Genomic DNA, 21,657 nt, shown 5'->3' on the forward strand with positions numbered 1-21,657 from the left:
CAAGTGGTTCTCTTGTTTAAGTGTGTGACTTAGGAAGGCTGTGCATGGACAAACAAGATAGAGCAGCCAAATGAGCCTGTGGTTTCTGAACTGCAGATGATGTGGTAAAGAGCTTTTACAGCCATGTGCACTTAAGTTCCTAAAAGGATCTATTTCAATGATTTTTTATGTTCAAAGTATCATCCTGTGTCTTCGGTGCCTTTTTAAATTTTTCTATCACATCAGAAAAGTTACTTTGTCTTTGTTTTAGAGACAACTTCAGATTTTTATTATTAAAACTATATTCCTACTGGTTAAATCTTGAAAGCACTGCCATTAAAATTCCCTTGATTTCTTTTCTATTCTTTCCCTTGCCTTTTAGTAGCAATATGGTGATTTCTTTTGTCCCCCTGAGTGAAGTGTTAAAATATGTTTAGCTTTGCCTAAAATTTCTGACATTTAATTCCCTAAAGCTGAAATGAAATGGATCACATTTATCCAGGTGAGAAAGCTGTTCCTTTGGTATAGGTTGAATTCTCTTTCTCAATTATATAGCTAATCAAATAAACATTCAGTAGTGCTTGATTTGAATATATAATAACTCTGGGATAGAGAAAAGGAAAATTGACTGTGTTCAAGATGCAGGGAGTGTTGCTTAAGGCTTAATACATGGGAGGTTACCTAGAAATAAAACTAAAGATTAACTTCACTGGTTTCCTTTACATAGTTTATAAAATAATTTCATTTTAATTCGAGAAGACATTTAATGAAAATATTTTCTTTTGGTTTTAATTTTTAGAATTTAATAAAGCATCTTCCTGATCAAAAGCAATTGAATTCATTGTCTCAGTTCAAGAGTGAATATAACAACTTATGTGAACCCGAACAGTTTGCTGTTGTGGTAAGTATTGAGTCTCAGAGAGGATTTTTATACTGTGCAAAATAGGTGAAAGAAACTAGAATGTTAAGCTTTTTTACATCATTAAATGTACATGAATAATCACATACATTTACTGTCCATCTTGCTTTTTTCAACCTAAGGATATTCATGAGAAATTATCTTGATTTAAATTATATATTGAAACTCTGGCCTTAAATGAAATTCAAGAGTCTTTTGAAATGTGTATATATAACTTTTTATGTTCTCTATTTAATGTCAGAATGTAAAATGAAAACTGCACTCCTTATGAATAGAGAGTATATTTGTGATTTATTCTAGAGCTAGGTATTCCATCATATTGTAAGCTTCAATTTCTTACTCTGATCACTCACTTGAGTTCATCTCATATTTAGACTATGAAATTAGAAATATAGTTTTTTTCTTGGCAATGATGGTAAAAAATGAATTCATTTAAAAAAAATCTCTGAGGCATCTTGATATGATCATCTTGTTCCAGCCTCCTATTTTATAGAATCTGGGGTCTAAAGAAGGGGAAAGACACGCTAATGGTATACATTAGTTGTATTGCAACTTAAAATCAACATTTTTGTTAATAAGCTTTCTTTTTTTTTTTTCTCCTACCATTAAATTATCATTTCTATGTTTGTTATATTTGGTCATCATAACAGTACTTTAAAGTACTATTGTTTTTCTTTTAAGATTATGTATTTTTTTCCCTTTAATTTTCAGTTATATTACCAATTTTCAAGGCCAGGATAAAAGTGTATGTGATATAATTTTAAAAATTCAGGTTAGCTAACTTAACAGCTATGTCTGTACCCCATATTTGGAGTGTTGTAGCCATTTACTCTTAAATTTCTTCCTGTCTCTTCATAAAGTCTAGTCTACTTAAATCAACATTTTTGTTAATAAGCTTTCTTTTTTTTTTTCTCCTACCATTAAATTATCATTTCTATGTTTGTTATACTTGGTCATCATAACAGTACTTTAAAGTACTATTGTTTTTCTTTTAAGATTATGTATTTTTTTCCCTTTAATTTTCAGTTATATTACCAATTTTCAAGGCCAGGATAAAAGTGTATGTGATATAATTTTAAAAATTCAGGTTAGCTAACTTAACAGCTATGTCTGTACCCCATATTTGGAGTGTTGTAGCCATTTACTCTTAAATTTCTTCCTGTCTCTTCATAAAGTCTAGTCTACTTATCTCACTTACTCCCAAAGTTAAAAAAACTCCAAGTAGAACAGAAAAAGCTTTTTCTTGTTCACATCTTACAATTTTTATTATAAAACTTTTAAAACTCATTGTCTTTAAAAGAAAAGACTTTTACTTCTTAATTCTCGAGGGTAATTTTTTTTCTCACTTTTTTTTTCACCCTGTATTTCCTTGTTTGCTTTATTTTCTGTTATCTGGTCACTTTATCTTACTCTTGATCCCTATTTAGTACTCTACTTGCCATGTCTTCCATATGAGAATAGGTAAATATAGAAGAATTGGCATTAAAATTGTAAGCACAGACTAGAGTGTTTGTTTTTGCCTATCTTTTTTGACTCCCAAATTAAAATAATACGTAAAAATGTAATGTTGAAATATTTCCCAAGTACATTAAATCTGAAACACATGCAAGTTATATGAAAATATCTATTAACAAGTAACCTTTTATGTTGTATAATATCATAGTAAAGATTAAAGTTATTCCTGTGTTCTAATGATACACAGAAGACCAAGTTCAATTTTGGAGATATTTTAGGTTTATTTAAAATAGCCAAGTTATGCCCTCTTTAGAAAATTTAGAATTTATACCAAAGAGCTACGATATATAGACAGTGTACTTTTAGGAGTCAGAAAGTTATAACAAATATATTCCCAGATACCTGGGCTAGAGGTTATGATCTTGATTTTAATATACATAGGAACCCACTTCCCTTTTAGGACATGTCAACTGAAACTTCACCTGGAATCTAGTCATATGTGTGTACAAATAGAATATAATTTGGAAAAGAGAAATGCTATTGAAAAATATTGCCTAGGGGTAATATGAAAAATGCTGAGTCATCTGTTGATTATGCATACTCTTGAATGCATTTTGTTAAGTTCTACTTTCCGTGCTACTAACATTTTAAAAGGTAATTGTATTTGGTGGAGAAAGAATGAAAGTTGAAAAAAAAATAAATTTTATTATATTATTTTTCCTTTGTCAGATAGTAATGTTCTTCAGTTTCACTTTTTCCATTTCAATTTTTCATCATTCCGATCTGGCTCCCACTATTTCCCAACCCCTATCTCCCAAAAAGAAAAGGGAAACTTGCTTAAAGCACCCAGAATCCTTGATAATTAACCAAGAAAATGTTGGACAAAGAGTGTGGCACAGTGTGGGATGCCTGAAATATTCTGGTCTCCCTTTTGGATTAAAACCTCAATTTTAATTTTGCTAATTCTTTAAAGAGTGATGTGTTTTCAGTTTATCAACATTATATTAATAATACAGTAATTGGATTTTAGGAAGTTGGTTATAATTACTATACATATTTCTATAAGATTTTCATACTTTCATTTTTAAAGTCAGAAACTTTTTGAAATTATGTTTGTTTCAAAGATGGGCTATTAACTTGAGGTAAGCTAAAATGCTGATTTCTACAAGACTTTTATGTCTTAAAAACCCATTTACTGTTTTACTTAGCATAGATTTAAAGTACTTTAATAAGAAATCATCAAGGACTGGGTTAGCTTTAGTTCCTGCCCACCTGTGAATAGAGCCAATGCTTGACTTTGCATTTGTTTTTCACCATAGATAAAATTACACTTAGCTTTGTGTCATCCTTAGGTTGTATAGACTGACAATGTGATTTCTAGCATTTTCATTTTAACAAAAATCCATTTTAACTGTACAGTTATGTTACTTGCTGGTCATTTTAATGTTTTCTTTTATCCCATTATGTAAATTCATTAATTTGGTTCTTAGGAATTACAAATTCCTCAGAAACGCGTGTTTTGCTTAAATATACACTTATACTTTTGGCAACGGATAAATTCACTGAAATTCCTTGCATATTTAATTGACTTTAATTCTCCACAAGAATTATGTTAAAAAAAATATGCGGTTTTACCAGGACATTTATGTTCATTTATGTTATTTTCTCTTTAACAGAAAGGCAGGGTCCAAAAGTAACACATCCAAAATGTTCTTAACCAATGTCAAAGACCAATTAGACTATATCAGAAATAATATGTAAATTAGAAATATGTCTTACTTTTATCATATATCCGTTACATACAACTTTCCAGGGCTCTATGTCCTATGGAGTATGGAATACAAATTTACTGTCAGAATTATTATCCAAGTATCTGTTAAATCATATGTCCTTCCAATCACTAAACATTTTCTCCAAGTTTTCTATAACATTAAATTTCATATCCATATTTATTTATTTCTCAACTGAAACTGGTAGCAAAATTCTTTAATGCTGAAACTAGATTTCTTCCTAATTAAAAGAGTTTTAAATCTAAGTGTAATAGACCTGGATATTTTTATGGTAATAAGGGCTTAGTCATTCATCTGTTATTTATAGTAATATGGTAATTCAGAATCTTAAGGTACCTTTCTGAATTGATTCTCCTTGTGGTCCTAATGACTGGACGTGGGCCCATTTGATCATCACAAGGTATTCTGGAGCTCTGCCCATCCATGTTTGTGTCATAGTGGTGGTGGTAGGTGGGTTGCTACCTGTTAGAATTAAAACCCCATGGTATGAACTCAGGGCCTGAGAGCTTATTGATACCATTGGCTTGTTTTTGTAGTTTATCATATATTTGTATGTCCTCTGTTTTCTAGGAAATTATGGTATATAAAAAGTAACATATCAAAATTTGAACAAGCTGTCATTTAATGTCGAGAGACTAAGTCTTCTGGACAAATAGTATTTTAGAGAAGTGCTCTGGGAGGTGGTCAATCTCTATGTTTTTGTAGTGGCTTGTAATGAATAAGACAATTTATATGCAGTTTTTATTTGCTGTTTAGGTTTTGGGCAAATAACACAGAATACTGCTGATGTACTTAATTTGAAATATTCTTTTCCCTGGACAGTCTAGGACAAAAATTTCTTGTTGAGAGTTTGGTTTATTGAGGGGATACAGTAGCCTCCTCTTTTATTCAACTTAATTTTCTATCAATAGAGTAAGAAACAGAGATATACTTCGTAGAAACTGTTACTAATTGGATCAGTTGCCTCTCTTCTTAAATTTCTTCTTTCCTTCCTCAGCCCCAACATCCCTCATCCATCCTCCCAAAATACTGCCTGCTTAGCAAAGGTTGGTTCTCATGAAGTATAGCCTGACTTTTGTTGTATGACTGCATTTCTTGTATTTTCAGCTTTTCTTTGATCAATAAGCCATTAGGTAAAATCACTGTGCTCACAGTGACATGGTTTAACTGTGTGAGAAATGATTTATGTAAATATTCCATGGGATCAGAAGATTAACTGAAGTTTGGAAAGAGGCCTAAAAATTTGCAATTGAAGCTGGGTATACCAGACTTTCTTTGATTAAAAATTACAGGTTTTTGGGTATTTATCTCCACATTATTTAATTCTGTTAAGTTCCCTGTTCTTAAAGGAATCAAACATTTATAGGAAGATTGGATTAAAACAAATGTCCTGTTTGTGTACTGTATTTTGATCTACCACCATTTGGTGTCACTGTAGGGCAGGGCTTTTAAATTTAAACTTTGTGCAGTTGAGGCCTCCTTTTAATGAAAAATGTTGTACGAAGTTCATGCATAACTCCCTTCATTAAAAATGCCTGATTTTAAATACACTATATATTCTTGTTGTAAAACAAATTATAGAAAAATATTGAATAAATGTCGAAATTACTGTACCCCACTACTCCATGCCATTCCACACAAATGATCATTTTTAACAGTCTGTTGGACTTCCTATTTCTTTGTATTTACCAATGTAAGCATGTTTATATGAACATTTTAAAAAATATATTGTTCTGAAACTTTTTTTGCCATATCAAATATTTTGAAGTTTTTTTTATGTTGTTCTGTTTTTAAATTTCTATGTAGTCTTTCATATCCCATACTAAGATCTTTTCTTTTAATCATTCTCTTAATTAAGGATGGTTAGTTTTTTTCCCCTTAGTGTTTAAAAAATAATAAATAATAATTCCATATACATCTTTATATATATATATCTTTGAAGACACTGTATCATAATATGTATGCTTACGGTCTGAGTTTAAAATCTAGCTGTATTGCTTATTAGCTGTATGATCTTTAGTAGTTATTTATTTTTTTGTATCTCAGTTTCCTTGTTTATGAAATGAAACTGTATTAGTTTCTTGTTGCTGTTCTGATAAATTACCGTAAACTTAGTGCCTTAAAACAGGGCAAGTTTATTATCCTACAGTTCTGGAGGTCAGTAGTCCAATGGGTCAGCAAGGGTACATTCTTTCTGAGGACGTTTGAGGGAGAAATTATTTTCTTGCCTTTTCCAGCTTCTAGAATCTTCCCACATTCCTTGGCTCATGGTCCAGCATCATGCTGACTCCTCACACTACCCCTTCTCTAACCCTCCTGCTTCCCTCTTATAAGGACCCTGTGGTTATATTGGACCTACCTGGATAGTCCAGGATAATCCTCCCCATCTCAAGATCTTTAACCATATTTGCACAGTTGATTTTGCCATGAAGGTAACATATTCAAAAGTTTCGAGGATTAGGACATGGACATCTTTGGGAGACCATTGTTTTGCTTACCACAGGGACAAAAATAATGCCTACCTCCATTGCATTGTTTTGAGTGTTAAATAAATTGATGTAGTGAATATGCATAAATCATCTTCTAATCATAAACTCTATATTAAAGATTTAGCTTTTGTTATTAACATTAATTATATTATTATTTCTTTCGGAAATAGTCCCCGAATTTGAATTGCTAAGTCAAAAGGCATTTTTAATTATGATATTTACTGCCAAATTGCCCTTGCATGAAGCATGTGAATTTATACTTTATCAATAACATAAATGAGAATTCTTTTTCTTGCATCATCACCAATACTTAATATTATTTTTCTTTTCTTCACTTGATGATTTTTTTAAATTTTATATTTCCTGTTTATTAAATGAGATTGAGACATTTATTATATATTATTTGTATTTTTCTTAGAATTACTTGTTAATATTATTTTCCTATTGTATTGCGTTTCTAAATAGTTCATAGGAGCTCCTTATGTATTCTATACACTACTCCTTTGTAAATATTTGCAGTTTTTTTCATTCTCTCACTGTTGTTTTATTTATTTATCTTTCCAATTTTATTTATGATGTCTGCTGTATCTTGCATCTTTGAAGTTTGGATTTAAAAATGATTTGAAATAAAGACAGACCCATGTTAGTCACTTACTGATAGGGCTGTGTTCTGTTTTTAGGGACACACTTAGTCCTTTGTATGTAATAGGAGCGTGGAAAAAAGCAGTTTGTTGAGTAATTCTTTAGCTTGATTATATGGAAAAATCTTGTAAAGATATAAAATGGAGAATGAAATTCCATGAGTATCCTTTACTGACTCCCTAAATTCCTTCTATTGCTCCCCTTGACTTTTACATGGATATCCAAAATTCTTACAATAACATTAGGCCTTTTAGAAAAAAAATCCTTCATTGAGGTATAATTTTGACATATGAATACATCCATGAAACCATCACCACAATCAAGATGATGAATATATCCATCATGCCCAAATGTATCCTCAGGCCCCTCTGTAATTCCCTCCTTCCCACTGGGCATTAGGTTTTAAAATGAAACAATTCCTCCCATTCCCCTACTACGTTGTATTTTACTTTCTTCTTTGTGTCTCATCATTGCTAAACAATTTACTATTTTCTGAAGGCACCATGCTCGGGCCTGTCAAAGTGCTTCCTTTCCCTTATTTCGTTTTTGAGAATGCCTCTCTAGAAAGCTTTTCCTAACACTTACATTGTTTTATGCAAAATTCAGTATCCTTCCTCTTTGTTACCATAGTACCCTATTCATGTCTCTAAATGGCTCTTATTATACTAGAATATAAGTCTTATTTTACAATTCACAGTCTTCATTTATGCTCTGAACTTTTTGACAGACTGAAGTATATCACACTCGTCTTTACATTCTCAGCATATGGCAGATCTTCTGGCACATAGTGGCCACATAATATTGATCAAATGAATATATGAAATAAGAAATGAACAGGAAGGAACAGAAGGAAGTATGAAATTAGAAAGGATGGGAATAATATAGCAAAAACAATAAAATAATGTTTTAAAATCACTTTTTAAAATAATGAGTATTTTTGAGATAATTTAATTTTTATTAAAAATGAACCTCTAGATAATGATTTGTCTGTGAGGGAGAATGGGCTAGTTTTTGAAAATAGATGAAGAAACTAATACCTTGGTGCATAAAATTCTAAATTCCCATCTTTTGTAAAAAATAGAACTTATTACTGTGATTTAGCCACTTCACTTGTAGGCTTGTCAAATACAGCATCCTAGATTAGACTTTTTCCTGATCCTCCTTTAACTCAAAAGGCCGTGTTGTTTGAGTGTGAGTACTCATGGCACTCTATATAATACTTAGTGGTTTTATTTTCAACATCTTTTAGTATTGAGGAAATTGTTACTTGGTATAAGAATCATGGTTTATTGAAACACTTATAAAAAGACTGACAAAGATATGTAAGGAACCTGAAAGAATATTTCTTCCCTCAACCATTGCTTTCCAAGATTAAATATCTCCAAGTCTTTCCTGCATTCCTTAGGTGCTATTTCAAGTGCTTTGCAAATGTCCAGATACAAAATCACTTTCCCAGAATTAGCGCTTTAAAATTCTTAACAAAAGACATGCAGTTAGTCTGATATGATTTCTTCAAGAACCCATTTTGGTTTCTTGTAGTTTCTACTTTCTTTGCATGTTAATAATTCATCTTTGATCTCTGTGCCAGTCTAAAGTTGGCAGGATCTACTGTCTTCTCCTGGAAAATAGAAGTTCCATTCATCTGCTGCTTTATGGTTCCTCTCCTATTGTCCATGGTCCTTCAAATTCTGTGATGCTTTAGACAGTAGTAGTTTGACAACCTCATTTGCAACTCTTTCACTATACAGTGAGAACAGTTTTTTTGGAATAATAAACTAATATTTCCTAACTATATTCATAGCTATTTAAATCTTAGAGGTAGATTTCTCTGACGATCATAAGCATTTAGCCGTTGTTTTCAGTTATTCTTGTCACTTTAGTGTGCAGCCTTCTTGACATGCTTCTACGAGGATCCAGGACTTAATATAAGCTCAGTAGCACAGATGGTTTTTCTCTCACCTAGTTTAGGGCTTATTTATTTCATTTTCTTTCAGTTCTCATTGATTTTTAGCCTAAAATTTTTCAGACATTGAATCCTGCTATAATTTTTTTCTTTTGATCTGGTGTCTGCCTTCCATCTCATTCAACAGCCTAAGCCAAAATAGTCACAATACGATTGAAGTTTTTAATTAAACTCATTGAAATTTTGTTGGTTTAAGTAGTTAAAATCAGCTGTCAGCCAAAAGATAATTTTATCTTGCCCATCCATCCTAATGTGTTATTTTCTCTGAAGATCTTTTTCCTCACAGGTTTCTTAATTCTTCCTGCATATGACACAGTGAAGTTACGTGTTGACAAAACTCATAAAAGGTCATACACATCTTTTCTTTACATGTTTAATAGACAGTCCAAAATAATGTGTAGATTTTTTGATTTAACCACATATACTGACATTCACAGAAAATTAGGGCTTTTTTATGGTTGAACTTAACATTGCCTTCACTGCTGAAAGGTTGAGTTTATTTAAGAACTTTTAAAATTTTGATTTTAACTCTCATTAGGTAATTCTGAGGAAATGGCTTCTGGTAGAAACTTTTCCATTAGTGCAGGTGTCAGCCTTTGAATGTTACAGGGGCTTGAATTTATGGATGAACTTACACCTTGAGTTTATGTTGGTAACTGCACCAGTTTCTGATATGTTGTATTTGAATACCGTCTCCTTGATTCAGGAATAATTCATTTATTATTCATTTTTTGATAGTCATTTATTGAATACCTCCTATGTGCTGAGTATTGCTCTAGGCTCTGAGTTCATTGCAACTTAGTTGTCTTACATTTTAGTTGGGGACAGTAATAATATATGCACAAACAAAAATGTAATAATGCAATATTAGATAGTAATAAATGCTTTGCAGGAAGTGGTACATGAGTGTATGTGTGTGAGAGAGAGATTAGCATGGTTATTAAGGCCTTTCTGAAGAGGTAAGATTTGAGCAGAAGCCTGTATGACTTTAGTTAGATGTGTGGCTAAAGCATGGTGTAGACAGAAGATACCACAAACACCAAGGCCTTGAAGGATCAGTAAGTTTGGCCGTGTGAGGCCACTGGCTGTGGCAGAGTGAATGACAAAGATTGGTAGACAAGGACATTAGGGAGTCTGCTAGGGCCTTCATCATTCAGGGCCTTGCAGCCATGGTGTGAGTCCCAGGGAGTGTAAGAAAGCTGTTTGAGTGTTATAAACAAAGGAGTGAAACAATCAGATTGATGCTTTACAAGTGTTATTCTGGCAACTGTGTGGAGAAACAGGTAGTGGGGTGAGGTGGGACACATAATTGAAGCCAGTGGCCAGTTAACACATTATTTCAATGAACTCATTATCAAGCTGTGAATTAGTGGTGGCTTTGATAGGCATGATGGCAGTGTCACTGGTGAAAAGTGGTCGGATTCTCGATGATTTTGCAAGTAAGGAAAATAGGATTTCTGACAGATTGAATGTGGGGTATAAGAGAAGTCAAGAATAACTCCAAGATTGTTACCCTTGCAATTAGAAAGATAAGCGTTCCCATTTACAGAGATGTGGGAAAGTGTTGCAAAAGGAGCAGATTGCGGGAAGAAAGATAACTCAAAATGTCTGTAGACATCCAAATGGACATATGAAATATGCATTGGGGATGGAAGCTGGGAGTTCAGGGTCTGAGGTATAAATCTGGGAGCCAGTAGCATACAGGTGCCATTTGAAGCTATGGAACTGGATGAGATCACTGAGGAAGTGAACTAGAAATGTAACATGGGAAGCAGTGAAGGGCAAAGCGAAATATGCAAACCTTACTGTTTTTCTCAGTCTTCTCCCTGGAGAGGGACTCATCAGCAGCAAGGTTTTGTTTGTTTTTGCTGCTGGTTACCACCTCTCTGAGGAAAATTGCAATCCCTGATCTAGGGAATTGTACAAGGTGATTTTATAATATGACACTATTGCAGTTTGTTTCAAAAACTAAGCATGAGTTGGGGTGAGAAGGCTATTTGGCATTCAGAGGACATAGAATTCATCAGGGACATTTGGAAGGAAGCTAGTGGTCATGAGAATATGTGTCTGTGGAAAGAAAGAAAAAACTACTTTTGCCTCCAGACTTTGCTCTCATATGAGAGAAAATGGAGTAATCTCTAATATATCATCATAATAAATATATAGTGCCTATAATATGAACTAAGATAAAGTTAAAATGCCAAAAGTGTGCAGGCAAATTCCTGGATACAATGACTCTTATTTAATCAAGGGATTGAGTTCATTTAGTTCAAATCTACATCAAAATAGTAATATCAAATCCTGCCATTAAGGGGAAAAAGCACTCTTTGCATGCTATCAATTGTGTTCTCTGTAGAGTGGGAGGATAAGTGGAATTGAGCTCTGAATGAATTCTCTTATGAGCTTTGTTACCCCTGTTCCCTTGAAATTAGCAGAATGTCAGCTATATTAAATAACTCTGCAATTCTTTAATTTATTAGAACTAATAAAAACACACCATGATCAGAATAATATGCTGTTTCATTGAGCTGCTAACACTAGTGACTATCTCAAAAAGTTTGAAATTTCAACTGTGATTTATATTGATTTTTCCCTTTTTTTTAATTTGGTGTCAAAAGGCACAAAATTTTGCTTGTGTTTTATATCACATGCATTTAAAATCTGTGAAAGAATTTGATGATATTAAGAAACAATATCTGTCTCAATTTATTTTCAACACAGTCTATTCTTGACACAACAGCCAGTGATTTCAGTCAGATAATTTTCTGTCTCTACCTGTTTCCCTACAATGGCTTCCCACCTCAGAGGAAAGTCCTAAATCCTTATAGCATTCTATTAAGCTCTACATAATCTGTCCCTGCCTCAATGTTTTTTGCCTCATCTTGCACCATTTTCTCCTGGCTGTGGCAACTTTAACCATATGGCCTCTGTACTGTTTCCCCAAAATGCCAATCACATTCTTTAGGGGGTTTTCACTTGCCTTTTACTCTCCTTGGACCTTCCTTCCTCTGGTTTCTCAAATGGCTTGCTTCCTCATATCCTTCTGGTCTTTCTTCATATGTAGAGGTTTTCTCTAAGCACTCGGTTTGAAATGGCATATCCAGTTGCCCGAAGTACTTCTTTTCCTCTTCCCTGTAATATGTTTCTCATTGGTGTCCATCATCTTCTCATTTACTGTATTATATTCCGTCCATTATCCTATCAGTCTGTAAGAGTATCCATGATGGCAGGAATCATTCTCCATAGTATTCACTGGTGAATTCTAATGTCTCAAACAATAAATACCTGGTCTATAGTAAGCACTCAACAAATATCAATGAATGAGTAAACATATGTCCCTAAGATACTTTATGGCTTATTTTAAATACTGAAAGACTAAAATCATTTAGCTCTTGGCTTACTGAGGTTTGCCAGGCAACGTGTTCCTAGTATTTAAACTTGAATCTGGGTTAAAACAACTTTGTCTCGGTATTCCAGATACCATCAACTATCCTTCATTGTGTTCTAGTCTGGTTGAACAGACCTGAGTTTGAATTCTGTCTTACTATATACTAGTCGTGAAACTTTGGACAAGTTTAATATCCCTCAAGTTCATTTTCTTTTTTAAATAAAATGTACATGAATAAAGAACCTGTCTTACAGAATTGTATTGAGATTTAGGAGAGTATGCATGTATGTGGTATGTAGTGAATAAGTGCCCAATTATGTTAGCTGCTCTCATCATTCTCATGTTTTTATTTTGAATGCTTTCTTCTCATTTGTTGTGATCCAGTTCAGGACCCACTGTCCTTAAGACCCGTATTCTACTTGACAGTTAGAATTTTCTCTCTCACTATTCCACAATTCTTTAGTGTGTTTTATGTATGCGTTTTTACTCCCATCACTGTCTTAGAGTTACTCTCTCAGTGTTATAGACAACCTCATGGTTCCAGATCCAACTTATGCCTTTTCATCTCTCTTCTTGTATGCTCTTGACCTCTGGTCAGCGTTTCACCCTATTTGGTATACCTACTTTCTTTTTGTTCTCTCTCCCGGCTCCCTTGACTTCTTGTCTGACTCCTACCTGGCTCTTTTCCTATTTCTTCTAACACTTGAATAAGAATCTTACTCAGATTCTATCCTCTGATCTCTTTTTTTTTTTTTATTTTTTATTTTTTTTTTTGAGACAGAGTCTCGCTTGTTGCCCAGGCTAGAGTGAGTGCCGTGGCGTCAGCCTAGCTCACAGCAACCTCAAACTCCTGGGCTCAAGGGATCCTGCTGCCTCAGCCTCCCGAGTAGCTGGGACTACAGGCATGTGCCACCATGCCCGGCTAATTTTATATATATATTAGTTGGCCAATTAATTTCTTTCTATTTATAGTAGAGACAGGGTCTCGCTCTTGCTCAGGCTGGTTTTGAACTCCTGACCTCGAGCAATCCGCCCGCCTCAGCCTCCCAGAGTGCTAGGATTACAGGCGTGAGCCACCACGCCCGGCTGATCTCTTTTATTTTTATATCCTCCTCTTTCTCATTTCTTTTAATGACTTTAGCCACCTCATATAATTATTTTATTAATAATTCTTTCTGAGCAATTATTAGACCTTTCCAGACTTTTTGTTTTTTAGCTTTTAAATGTACAAATTTATTGTAGCAAAGGGGATGAGACAGGGGCCGACATAAAGTTAGGTACTGACTGATGAATTTAGGTACAATGAATTCATTGTAATCGATTATCATGACTTCCAGATCTCATATTGAGACATGTTGCTGGAGTATTTGTTTTCTTTTCATGGGAACAGCCTTCAAGAGTGTAATTCAAATTACTGAAAAACTAATTAGGATAAGCTATGCTTCTGATATTAGTTGCATGTGTTGGAGCCAGAAATATGAGCTAAAAGCTTTCTATCTCTAGCTCTCTGACTAGGTATATCCAACTGAGGATCTTAGCCTTAGGAATCCCCTGAAATTAAAATCATTTAGTTGTGTACAATAACAGCTTTGTGGTTGTTACAGAAGATGTGCTCAAGGACCAAAATAAAAAAAAAATACAACAAATTTATTTAACTATCTAAGATACCACAAAACAGCATGTTGGCCTTCTGCTTATAAATCATTTTATTCTATAGGATAGCTAGAGGAGATAAATCATATTCGATGTTAGTCTGATTATTTTTTAAAATATGATTCTGTGACTTGTTATACTTAGAAGATGATTTGTATAATAGGAGCAGAGAGAAAGATTAATTTAGAGTTTCAGGTTAATGGCATAAGTATTGCATCAAATGAGCCCCCATAGAGCAGGCAAGTAATTACGTAGCAATTATATTATCTGACTTTTGTTTAGTGATTTACTATTTACAAAGTATGTTTACATACATTTATCTGAAATATTCCTTAAAATAGCCCCTCAGGGTTGCAAGAATTGAAACTGTTATAGAATAAGTGAGTTAACCAAAAACCCCCACATGACATTAGCAGAAGAGAAGGATTCATACTGAGGATTTCCTACTCCACATTTCCATATTTCATTTTGTTTCCACCATACCAACTTTTTTCTAGGCATAGGGGTCTTGACATATTGGCAAAGAAGTAGATGCATACAGGAGGTGGCAAAGGGAAAGGTGGTTTATTTGTTTGTTTTTGTTTTTATTTTTTGAGACAGGGTCTTGCTCTGTTTCCTAGGCTAGAGTGCAGTGGTGTGATCATAGCTCACTGCAACTTCAACTTCTAGGCTCAAGTGATCCTCTTCCCTCAGCTTTCGAAGTAGCTAGGACTACTACTACTGGGGTGTGCACCACCCCACCTAGCTAATTTTTCTTTTTTATAGAGACAAGGTCTTGCTCTTGCTCAGGCTGGTCTCCAACTCCTGACCTCAAGTGATCCTCTTGCCTCAGCCTCCCAGAATGCAAGGATTACAGTCATGAGCCTCCATGCCTGGCCGAGAGAAAGGTTTTTAAAGATGTTGTGTTTTTGTTCAGGACCAGGCCTGTCTCTGTTTTTATTTGCAGAAACCAAATATTAACTATTTTCTATCTTCAGAAACACAGGGCCCAGATGGGAGGGGAATCCTCTACCCTCCCTTAAAAAGCCCAGTAAATGTATACATTTCTAAAATGTGAACTACTTCATGTGGCTCATTTATCTTGTGGCCTGAGCACTAACTTTACTTGAGAGGCCTTTCCCCATTTCTGTCCCCAGGTTAACAGGAAAACTGGTCCTCTGATGCTAAACTTCCCTGGGATTCCCAGAATCAATTGTATAAACTTTTATTGAACGTAATTCACATGTGGCTCCTGGAACAGAGGGTGGTGGTGTTTTGGCCCCATATTTATTTGGTTAATTACAGTACTTGTCCAAGTTTTTTTTTTGCTTTGCTTATATTTTTATTTTGTGTTGAATTGTATGTTTCATTAAACATCCTTATCTTCCATACCAGACTTCGCTCTTTTGAAAGGATAAATGTGTTTGTGTTTTCTTTCCTCTAACATTGGATCAAGTTCCCTATCCTGAAAGTCAAGGTATTATCCATTATTACTGCTATTTTTCTTTCTTTTTCAAGGATACCAATTTTTTATCCAACTCCAGATATTATATGAATTTAGAAGAGAGGACACCAAATAATCAAAGTGATTTTTCCCCCTTTAATGAAAAGTTATCATTAACTTCTATATTGCCAGCATTACCACTAACAAATCATTTGACTTACTATATTTGTCCCAATTCCTGTCTGCCAGGAAAATCTGAGAATTTATCGCAATTCTTACCTGTTAGGTAATTCTTTTTGTGTGGGCTTGTACTGTACCACTCACAGTGCATTGACTTACATGTATGCATTAAATAGTCAAGACTTGGTGGCAAAAATTTTAATTTATTTAAAGGTTCTCATAGTCTGTGGCTTAATGCTGAAATTATAATTAGGTGGATGTTTATTCTGTCAATGTTTTTATTGTCACATTATGTGTTTGTTTGTTTGTTTTCTTATAGTGAGCCATGTGACATTACTGAAGTTTTATGCTGTGGGCAAGTGAAGTTTTTCTAGCCTCTTTTATCAGTGTTTCCTTTTAAGCAGCTCCCCTTGGAACCCCTACTCACAGTAAAGTGCCTACTTCATTCTGATCAACTGAATGCTAGTATATTCTGAAAAGATTTAAGGTTCCAACAGCTTTATCTTATGGGTTTCCTTGGTACTATATTTATGTTTTTCCTAAGTTCTGATACAGGATTTTCAAAAGCATTCTATATTTTTCATGTACTTAAGAGAAAACTATTAATAGCATCATGACAGTGCTTTCCTCTATTGCTCGATTGTCTGTTGCTCTGTCCTTATTCTCATATTTTATGCACTTTTTGGGAGCCGCCTTTGCTTTTCTGTTTTTTCCTATGAGAAACTTTTGTCTACTGTGGTCTCAGTTCCCTACCTCTTACCATAGTCTTATAACTTCCTTTGGAATTATCTATATTTTGACTGGTGGTTTAATGATTATCTCTTTGACCAGTTAGAGACTACTTTTTCTGCTTATTTTTCCATGATCATGGGTCTTAGCTACAGTCCTATTCTTTATTAGCTGTATGTCCATTGCCCAAATTCTATCTTCCGTCTGCTTTAGCAGACTGTTCTCTGTCTTCTCACACCTTAATATCCACATAGTTCTCCCAATGCAGACCACAGACCTGGTCCCCAGGCATCTTTAGACACAAACAATGGGCATGCTTCGTTACTGAAGGGCAGAGGGGTTCCCTGAAAAATATATGACAGTGATTTGATCTGAATGCCCTCAAAACACACCCTCTAAATCAATGGTTTGAACTGATGCATATTCCAAACACCTGATAGCTCCCCTTGAACCACTAGCCACAGTAAAGTGCCTAAATCATTAGAATGAATTTCTGAAAGCCCACCAATTTATTTTTTGAAGTTTCTGAATGAGTTTTATTTGTCCTAAGGTAGAAATAGAGAATAAAAACAGCAAACAATCAATACAAAGAAATGCAGCAACATGTCATTCTTAATAGGTTTATGTTTGGATAAAACATAGAAATACTTTTGTCATCATATTTCTGACATCAGAGAAAGCAAGAATTTTTAAAATGGCATAGATGAAATTAAAAGTAAGGAGTCAATCCTTTAAGAGTTTTGGCAGAGTTATTGTTTGAGATGAATTAGTTAATTATTATAGAAAAGGCCCTCTTATTTAATATTCTTGAATAAACTAATCTGCAACATTGAGGGCTTTTCCTATGGTACTATCTGTACCTCCTTTACCCCTGACTTTGTCTCCCCAAAATACCACCAAAAACTGGAGTGTCCACTAGTGATATCAGCTTTTGAAGATAGCTATAAAAGGGTCAGCTGGCCAGAATTACATTCAAGGATTTGACTGTGTTATATTTTTTGGCTGGCTTCTACCTTCAGCTGTAGCTTTCCCTTAATTCTGTAACAACTGACCTTAACCTGGTCCACTGATCAATCTTGAACATGTAATTAATTAACCACTTACAAGTTCAGAGGATTTAGCCAAAGAGCCCCTTGAATGTAAGTATCATGTTTATGGTATTTTAATGATTTCTCATAATCCCTCTTTTGTTAAATGTAATTCTGAAAGTCAGGCAGGGATTGCCATGCTTATTGTGTGTTTGTTTCATAAATGTTAATGAAGTAGCAATGCAAAGCCAAATTTAAAATAGAATGAAATGTGGTTATTAATCTTAGAACAATATTGTTGAGAAAAGATATAATCTAAGGCATGGTGATGCTGTGCAAGTTCAAAAATATATAAGTATATATATTTTTGTATTTGTCATTTTTTGGTTATTCAGGACCTGTGCTTCCTGTTTTGAATGCACTCTTTCCATATAGCAGCTAGTGAACTCTTATTGTAAAACTAAATGAGATTATGTTACTTCCAAGCTTAAAATACTCTAATGGTTTCTGAAACTTAACTTTGTCTATATTAATATAGTCACTCCAGCTTTATATTGATTAGTGATAGCATTATATATTTCTTCCTATCTTTTTCCTTTTAACTTGCAATTCTTGTAGGTGGCATATTCTTGCTTTTTAATCCACTCTGACCATTTCTACCTTTTAATCTGGAGTATTTAGACCATTTTCATTTAATGTGGTTATTCATATGGCCAAATTTGAAATCTGTCATCTACTTATTTTCTATTTATGTCATCCATTCTTTGGTATTGTTTTATGGATTGATTATTTTAATGACTATATTTTATCTTTTGGTTCACTTATTAACACTTATTCTCTGTTTTGCTGTATCAGTGGTTGCTTTAGGGTTTGCGTTGGTTTAGGGTTTGGAATATATATATATTAATTTAAGTTTCTTTATTAAAAATATTTTCTATATCATTTCCAGTATTCTTCACTTCTTTGTGTAAATCTAGACTTACATCTGCAATCATTGTTCTTCTTCCTGAAGTATTGCTTTAGCATTTCTTCTGGTGTTCTTTCAGTTTTCTCTTTGGCTCTTCTAATGGTTACTAATTTCACAATAATTTCTGAAATGATCTAGTTTCTATTTCTTCAATCCCATCTTATCCACTGTTTTATCCATATTTATTTTCTTGTTACTACTTCAGGTTTGCCTTTATTCTTGATTTTTCCTCTTCTTTGCCCCAAATGCCACTTCCTCATAAACGTACTCATTGTAATTATGTTCCCTCTTATCATTCTCTATCCATATTACCTTATGTTTATTTATAGCATGTATTCCTGTCTAAAATGATCTTGTCTGTTCTGTTGTATTTCCGTCTTTCTTTCCCTTTCTGTCTCCTTAGTTATATGGTCCATGTGGACCAGTTTTTTTTTTTAATTTTCATTATTAATCTCCAAGCCCTAAAAGAGTGTTTGACACATAATAAATGTTCAATAAATATTTGATACATAAATGAATGAATAATTATATCTGGAGTTATTCTCATATATCTCCAGTAGTAGGCATTACCATTACCTAGATGAAGTAACTTGTTCACTCTAAGAGTAAATATTATAGCTCTGCAACGAACCTTGCTTTTGTGACACTGAGGCCATACTTCACTTCTTATGTTGGTAATTACTCTTGTATTTCTGTTTACTGTAGATGTCTACTGTCCTTGAAGTTGCTTTTAGCAGTGGTTGCTGTGTGCTTCATTACTGGAGCAACTTATTTTTAATATTTGAAGATTAACTTTGAGTTAATAATAGATACAAATTACTTAGAATGTTTAAATAGGAATGTACAATTGTTGCTAATTCAAAAATAAGTTTTGGAATTTTTTTTGTCTTTCTACTTTGGGATTTTAAATCTAAAATCTCCACTACCCCACAAAATTCCCACTAAAAAGCAGGGCATTTGAGTCCCTAATAGAATTGTGAGTTGTTTGTTTCTGTTTTCTATGATGATTTTTCTTTTTTGGTACTGAAACATGATGCTTTCTAGTCAGACCATCTATGTAGTATTGAAATTTTATGGCACAATTTGCTTAATTTCTTTCATTTGGAAAAACAAAACAAAACATCATTATAGTCACATAGTAATTACTAGCCATGCATCATTCATTTGAAATAAAGCCTAAAGCATTTTGTAGTTATAAGCAAAAAGGTCTCTTATGATTCATCACTTTGCAAACAACATTGTTTTAAGGTTGCTTTTTAGATCTATCATCTAGTGCCTGGGAAGCATTTTTCTGTACTCTGTAAATCTCATTATGTTGGTCTCCATATACTCTTGTAAGACTACTTTGGAAACAATGGAAAGGTAAGGCTGGATTTAGGGAACTAAATTACTGTAGAGTTAGGCAATTTTGTTGCAGTTGTGGCTTAACTTGTAATTATTGTAGATATATGCTAGTTCATTTGCAGTTTTATGTCATGCTCTTGAAGATACCATTGTTTCTGGAAGGATCCATAAAATTCAGTTTTAATCAAGTTGAGTAGATTCTATAATGGGTATTTTCCCATTCAGTGCACTGTCCCCATGGATAAAAATGTGAAAACATGATGAAAATAATTTGTATACATATTACTTACATAATGCCAAAGCATCTCCCCATAAATTACTTACTAGTTATAATGGAACAAATAGTAACTTAATATTGAAGAAACTTGGGGATACCACCTTATACATATACTTATATGTATAAAAGTATAAGTAGGAAGAGACTGAGAGGATATGATAAAGCAGATGGGGCAAAATGTAAACAATTTGGTTAATTGGGGTAAAGGGTGGGTTTTTGTATATTAAAGATTGAAATGATGTCATAATAAAAGTTTTAAAAATTCCATTTACAGTAACATAAAGAAACTTAAAATACTTAGGAATAAATTTTACAAAAAGATGTGTAAACTGTTAACAATGATAAAACTAGGCAAAATATGCATGCCAACTATCTTTAGATAGTGGACAACTGGTAGAGAAAAAGCTGTCATCCTTGATTGGACAGAAATTTATGAATATCATGAATACCCTGCCTTTGGCCTGGTGACAATTTTCCAATTATAGCACAGAGAGGGGTGTGTTCTAGCAGAGGATATAGGTCTCTCTTAGCTGTGGAGCCAGAGATCAGAATTTATCCTAGTTAAACAGTTGTTATAAGCAGTGCAGGGCACTAATAAGGAAGGAGTTTTACAAAAAGGGACTCCAGTAGTCCATGTGGGGATCTCCTGAGTCTGTTCCTGGGGACTGGGCTGTTCCTACACTGAGAAAGACTTGCCAGATAGCTGCTACAGGGTAAGAGTGGAACAGAGATATTAGAGGTCCAGCATTACTGAGGGGCATTGAACTTCTGGCTCTACCAGAACAGAGAGACCGTCTTAACACTTCATTAACATACTTAGCATTCTCTTAGATAAGGAAAAGATTGTGCTTTGGGAAGGAGGACCACACTGTAAAGAAAAACTTACACTAGCTGTATAGTAACAAAGCCTACATCAAGTCTTGACAAAACTCAAGGAAGACAATTTGAGATTGAGTTCCACTAAGTTAGACCATCTAGGGAAACACTGCTTACATCCCACAGAGCTACACTAACAAAGTATAATCTGAAGCCTATATATCTTAAAGTGAACTCCCAGTGATTGATTTGCCTGATAAAATAAGAATGATCTATCTGCAAAGGTATGTATCTTCAAAGACATATGTTGTTAGTTCTAGATCAACAAGGGGAAATATAATAGAAGAAGATATAGTTAAGGAGCCAGTAGAGAAAATAAAATACTAAAAATTACTTGATTAACACAAAGCAGGAAAAAAATAAAAGAGGATGTCTTAGTCTGTTTGAGCTGTTATAACAAATACTATAAACTGAATGGCTTATAAATAACAGACATGTATTTCTCCCAGTTCTGGAGGCTAGAAATTTCAAGATCAGGGTGCAGGCAGATTCCATATCTGGTTATGCCCCACTTTCTGATTCATAAGGTAGTGCCTTCTAGCTATGTCCTCACAT

At 33.8% G+C, this 21,657-nt stretch overlaps 1 protein-coding gene across 3 annotated transcripts in view; it reads left to right on the forward strand.

Moving 5' to 3' along the window:
- The window catches only part of DIAPH3 (diaphanous related formin 3), a 467,480-nt gene that overhangs the window by 225,152 nt on the left and 220,671 nt on the right, over window positions 1-21,657 (forward strand). For all 3 annotated transcript variants that reach the window (XM_076009404.1, XM_076009403.1, XM_076009405.1), the window contains one exon: window positions 779-880. In XM_076009404.1, the coding sequence (XP_075865519.1) occupies window positions 779-880 (102 nt within the window). The remainder of the gene's footprint in view (window positions 1-778; window positions 881-21,657) is intronic.

The sequence above is a fragment of the Microcebus murinus genome, chromosome 13 (assembly GCF_040939455.1).
Source record: "Microcebus murinus isolate Inina chromosome 13, M.murinus_Inina_mat1.0, whole genome shotgun sequence".
Classification (NCBI taxonomy): domain Eukaryota; kingdom Metazoa; phylum Chordata; class Mammalia; order Primates; family Cheirogaleidae; genus Microcebus; species Microcebus murinus.